This window comes from Delphinapterus leucas, chromosome 19 (genome assembly GCF_059928025.1).
Source record: "Delphinapterus leucas isolate spDelLeu-1000000601 "Yukka" chromosome 19, BTC_Dleu_Yukka2, whole genome shotgun sequence".
NCBI classification, from domain to species: domain Eukaryota; kingdom Metazoa; phylum Chordata; class Mammalia; order Artiodactyla; family Monodontidae; genus Delphinapterus; species Delphinapterus leucas.
In genome coordinates this window covers 68247321-68253690 of record NC_143147.1, presented here as the reverse complement: position 1 = coordinate 68253690, position 6370 = coordinate 68247321, and the positions used below count along the sequence as shown (strand labels likewise).

Sequence of the window (6370 nt, the reverse complement as noted above, 5' to 3'; positions counted from 1 at the left end):
CAATCTTCATTTAAACCTTAAAGATTTTGGACACCGTCACAGTTCTCAAGGACTACCTAATGCCTTGGTTTGGGGAAGGTAAATTCTGAAGCATGCATACTTAGTGGTTACAACCACCCTTTTAAAGTTGTATTTCTCTAACCAGCCAAACAGAAGCTAGACTTGCATATATTTGAAGATCAGAACTTCCATTTTTTAGTTTGTAGGAAGATTTATTCTTTCCTTAAAGAGCAGAAGAGCAAGGATGACTTACTTTTTTAGTTTTTAATCTTTACTTTTAAATTTTGAATCATGTTGTGTATATTGTCTATTCATTAAAAGTTAAAGCAGGGACTTCCGTGGTGGCGCAGTGGTTAAGAATCTGCCTGCCAATGCAGGGGACACAGGTTTGAGCCCTGGTCTGGGAAGATCCCACATGCCGCGGAGCAACTAAGCCCGTGCGCCACAACTACTGAGCCTGCACTCTAGAGCCCGGGAGCCACAACTACTGAGCCCACGTGTCACGACTACTGAAGCCCGCGCACCTAGAGCCCGTGCTCTGCAACAAGAGAAGCCACCGCAATGAGAAGCCCGCGCACCGCAACGAAGAGTAGCCCCTGCTCGCCGCAACTACAGAAAGCCTGTGCACAGCAACGGAGACCCAACACAGCCAAAAATAAATAAATTTATAAACAAAAAAAAATTAAAGCAAAAATGCCTTTAAAAATTAAGGAATATAGTTGACATTAGAATTAAGGGTTTATCAATTTATAAAGCTGGACCGAGAACACTTCTGAGAACAAGTCCCAGTCACGGACTTGATTTCACATACTTTTGACGTGTTTGGATGCAGCCAACGGAAAACAAGTATCAATTACATAATAATTACTTAATAATGTCAACAGTATAATGTGGCCAAAGAAATTACGAGCCAATACATAAACAAGAGAATTAGCATTCAATATCTTTTCCTACAATAAGAATTAGATAATGTGATGCAGAACAATAATGATATCACACTGTTAATAAAATGACTACAGTATTGTGGTTAATGAGACATAGAAGAATTACAAATAAAAGGGAAATAAAATTGCAACCCAAGTGAGGGATTCATTTAGCCAGTCTTCAACTAAGAAGGTTACACTATAGTTACAACACAGAACTTGGAAAATCCTATTACCACGAATTTAGATGCAACCTGACAATAAAACTTAAGTGATACCTTGTCTTAGGAAAAAGCACTGGGTTGCAAAAACCTGAAACTGTTAAGTCACAGCTAGAAGCTCATAAAAAAGCAGTCACCTGAACAGTTGCCAGCTTACTCTTTGAGGGTAGATGCGGGTTTTATGCTTATGTTAGCATTTACTGTAATTACGCCCTTGAGCAGTTCCAGTCTTTACCTGGGCAACCTCACCAGCATCACCCACCTCTTAGTCTCAAGTTATCAAGAGGTGAACTTCGGTGACCTGAGATGGCCCTTTTATTGGCAACGGTTGTGACCCTGGGAAGGTCTGTGTGTAGACATGGGATGAATTGGGAGATTGGGATTGACATATATACACTACCATGTGTGAAACAGATAGCTAGTGGGAACCTGCTGTAGAGCACAGGGGGCTCAGCTCGGTGCTCTGTGATGACCTAGATGGGTGGGAAGGGGGGAGGGGGGAGGGAGGTCCCAGAGGGAGGGGATATATGTATACATATAGCTGATTCATATGGTTGTACAGCAGAAACTAACACAACATTGTAAAGCAATTATATTCCAATTAAAAAAAATTACTTTAAATTACTGATTTTTTTTGGAATTCTGTATTTATGCAAGTGTGGTAGCAAGCTTTCTAATCGTGTAGTTTTGAGTATGCTATTTTTAAGGTGCTTAAAATTATTAATATGCTTTATCTGATGAATTAGATTTGCAAGAGCTGCTTTAGGTACTTGAGAAAAATTGGTTCATTAAATTTAAAATCGTACCTAAGTGTTAAGAGAATCAATTTATTCAAACATTCTAAGGAAAATGATAAATATGTATTAAATATTTGGGAATAATTTAATTTGTTAAATGTAATAAAATGTAAGTAAAAATGATTGCTTTATATTTTCACAAAATAGATTTGAGATAAAAAGATCTAAAGAATATCTAGTTTAAGATTAAAATATGAATATGAATTAAAACACAAGTAACTGTCAATGTTCCCCCTTGAACATTCTTGTAAAAACCCCACAGATACTAAAAATAAATTACTAACAATTCTAGTGCCAGGTTTTTTCTTCATTTTTAATATGAGACACTCATTATTCATTTATCGACACTAAATAACAAAGAATCCATTTCATACAAAATGAAGGGTTGTCTTAAGTTTTCAGTTCTTAAAGCTTATTACTAATAACATAATCATATTTATTTTTCTTAAATGGCAGCATAATTACTTACATATAACACATTATGAATGAAAAATAAGTAAACTTTTACCTTATAAGAATAGCTGATATAAAAATTATTCACCTGAGAATAGATTCTTTCATTTTATGTAACATGTTCTTTCAGGAAAGAAAATGAAAAATCAATGTTAGGAATATTAAAAATACATGAGGGGTAAGCATTTCTATTAAAAAAAAATTAATGTGTATTTATGTTACATAAAAATACAGCATGATTTTTCCTCAAATTCAGAGCACATTTAGAAGAAAATGTTGTGTGACCAACAGAACAATAAAAGCACGACAACACTTCCCCTAAATAGAATTGTGCCCCAATAAAATAGTGTTACTACCACTAGCAAAGCATCTGTCATATTATATTAAAGTACATAAGTATCTAACCTCTTCCTACTAGACTGTAAGATCTTACATGGCCAAAGTGGATACTTATTGTTCTATCCAAAGAACCCATTGCTTGAAACTTGATCACTAAGATGTCTGTTGAATAAAATTACTCTAAGAACATTTTAATGATAAAAATATTGGTTTTAGATAGTTTGGGCCAATTTAAAGGAAAAAAAAGGCTTTAAAGAAAACCCACGGCCTTTTACTGAGAACAAACTGGAAGAAAGATTAAGAGCTCACAAAGAGAAATGTAAAGGACGCTCATCATTGTGTTTTTCAGGCCTCGTTCCTAACGCTGCAGACAGATGTTTGCATTATTAGTCACGAACCATAGTCGCTCTGTGAAGTCCGGGTGTTCACTTTTAAGATTTGATTGTGGGTGGAAAATATAAGGCAGGTGATGTGGCTTTTTCTAATTTTTCCTAATATATGTATTTATATTTATTTGTATTGGTACAGAAAAAACGTTTTGAGATTATAATTAAAGACATTTTGAACTGTACACTGTCAATAAAGATAAATTTCATATTTGACCTGCTGTGTCCTTTTCTTCCCACCCCATTTACCCTTGTTTTCCTAAGTAGTAGTTAAATTATACTTCTGAATAGAAAAAATTCTCTTACTGTGAAAAAATGGGAACAGAACACTCCTACATTTTAATTTTAATTAAATTAAAATAATTTAATTCATGACCAAAATATATTCACTCTAAGTATGTAAAAACTTTTAAAAAAGTCCTTTTTAAAAAAAAATGCTTACAAGAGCACATTAATAGTGAAGTAACTGAATGAACTTAATAGATAGGAAACGTGATTATGATTGGTCAGCAGAGCTACAAAAACACCCCCCCCCAAAAAAAGAAAACCTGGGTATTTACATGAATATTAGACACTAAAAGATATCTCTTTACGGCACTGGTTAGCAATGACTTGCTTAGAAAATACAATGTGCTATTTACTAATTTATCTACAAAGGTAAAGATTTTCTTTCCAAGGTTTCCTACTTGTCTTCATCGTGTAGTACTGTAGTTTAAAAGTTACAACTTTTACTAAAGATGGAAAAGCGAGATTCTCAGGTGAAGAACCAAAAGGTAGGTATCCTGAGGCAAGTGCCCTGATAATAGAAGATTAAACGCACTAGGCCACTGAATCCTACGAGGGGAGGTAACTCCGCTGCAGGCTGTGGAATCCAACCAGAGGCTGTGTAAAACAGCTCATTTAGATTAGTTAGAAGACAGACCTCTGCGACGGCACGTAACGTACCTGCACTGTTAGCAATGTGGCCAAAGCAACAGAGGAAGGTGTCAGTCATGTACCTCGTACTGAGGCTGAGAAAGGTACACTATTGTACTTCAGCTGCTAGAGCCTAAAAGCACAGCTGTCTTATTACACGGGACGGCGAAAACTTGAGTTTCACCTACGTTAGTTAATAGCTTCATTAAAGGGTCTGGATCTTTAAAGGAGCTCAGCACCAAATCCTTCTGCTGTGGCTGCTGTGCTTTAAGACTCTTCGTAAAGCAATAAACACACCCTTAATATATTTGTTTTCACAAAGTTAATAACTTTCACTCATCTGGTTGAAATATAATGTCCACTAGTAGGATTTATATTATATTATATCTATAGTCCACACGTGGGCTCTACAAGGAAATATTTCTAAGACTGTCTTAACCATAATCTTACTTCAACTCTGTCAGGGAGTGAAATTCTGGCTTCTTATTAAAGAGAATTATGTATAGTTTACTTATCCTTAATTTAAGGCCCAAAAGCTTATTTACATTCCACCACATTCCAAAGTGAATCTGAGATGAGTAACTAAATAAATCTACACGGTGATGCAGTTAAAACTCTATAAAGGAGAGAGATATTCAAATAATACAGTTTATTTCTAAAATAAAAGAAAACGTGTCCTTTGGAAGGAAGATGACAAAAAAATTTCTATCTTCCACGAGGGGTGGAGGTATGGCTTAATTCTTGTAGCTCTATAGACGTCTGTCATTCTAGCCACAAACAGTCAAAAGAATCAGACTATTACATAATAAGATTCTACACATAGTCTTCCACAATAATGGAAACACCTCTGAATTTTACCGTAAGCAAAAGAACTGTAACGAGAGCACTGCACCTGAGTTACTTATGTCTAAAATCACCTAACAGAACGAGGTCTCGGTTCAGTTATTCTGGCTGATGAGTGCCACCCAGTGAATGTCACTTCCTGCAGACCTCTACGTGCACTGAGACTGTCCAGTGTTCAGGTTTTTAGGACGCCAACTTCCATTCAGTTTCTTTTAGAAATTAAAAAGGAGAAGCAAACTTTTGCTTTATGCCTCTGTTCTATGTGTTACTTATGTATTCGTTTTTTATTTAGATTGGGGTATTACGTACTTATGTAACAAGATGGTATAAACTTAAAAGATAACTGTTCAAAATAAGATGATTCTATCACTATTTCTTCAAATCATAAAATCACAAGCACTGTTTCTGAAAAGTGAAAAAGTACATATTCAACTTCACATACAGACTACAGTGCAGTATACTTCAGATACAAACGTGCAGTTTCAATGCATTATACACAAGTTTTATTTGAAGAAAAGCAAAACACACAACCAACAGCATTTCAATTAACGAAGTCAGGAAAATCCCACGTGCTTTCATGGTTCTCCAATTACCGTTCAAGCAATAAACGTTTAAACCAAAGTTAAAATAAAGTGAAACAGAAAGAAATGCAGTAAGCCAACTGAGCAACACAAATTCAAAATACTACTCTGTCTTCCTGTGTTCTTTCCCACCAAAGTGTGCTGTTCGAAGTACCACAAGTGTTGTCTTCTTCCTCTTGTTCTTTAGTGAGTTCTATAAAAACCTAAATGAAAATAAATTAATGAATACAATATTCTGCTGTGCAATTATCTTACAAAAATTTTAACTAAATCAGCAATAGCATAAGGCAATACCTAATTACATTAACCATTCAAGTATCAAGAGATATACTGCCATTAATATTATTTAAACAGAATAATCTCCACTAATCCCACAAAAAGATGAATGTTACTTTAGAGGATTAATAGATTATTTATTTTTTGATTAACATATTAAAGTAGCATCATAAAAATATTTATAAATATTTAAGCAATGTAATTTCAGATGTGCTAATATGAAATACCACCCATCATGACTCATTTTCTTCACACTGAAGAAAAAATACTGAGCTATTCAAAATAAGCAGATGGAGGAGCTCAAGTTGTTATTTACAAAGTTTAGGAATATTCTATAGCGATTGGTCTCTGGCTCACAATCTCCTTCCCTGTCCAATATATACCTAAAACAATTAGATACTGGACACTTTCTTCTACAGAAGAACTTTTGAAATTTAACTTTATAGTACCTGTTCCAATGTCGCTTGAGAAAAGCTGTATTCTTCAATGGCAAAAGTACGTTTAGCTGTTAAAATACAAAAATAATATTTCACTTATTAATATTTTCAAGTAATAAAATGGCAATAACTACTGAGTGGCTAACAATCTGGTTTTTGTTGTTGTTGTTTTTTTAATCTCTATAATCAACTCATTTCG

General features: G+C 34.6%; 1 protein-coding gene across 5 annotated transcripts in view; it reads right to left on the bottom strand.

Moving 5' to 3' along the window:
- Nucleotides 1-1648: 1648 nt before the first annotated feature.
- ABCA5 (ATP binding cassette subfamily A member 5) overlaps nt 1649-6370 on the bottom strand; it is a 67025-nt gene continuing 62303 nt past the window's right edge. For all 5 annotated transcript variants that reach the window (XM_022589781.2, XM_089901707.1, XM_089901708.1 and 2 more), the window contains 2 exons: nt 6184-6239; nt 1649-5661 (listed from right to left, as the gene is read on the bottom strand). In XM_022589781.2, the coding sequence (XP_022445489.1) occupies nt 5554-5661; nt 6184-6239 (164 nt within the window). In that variant the 3' untranslated portion in view covers nt 1649-5553. The remainder of the gene's footprint in view (nt 5662-6183; nt 6240-6370) is intronic.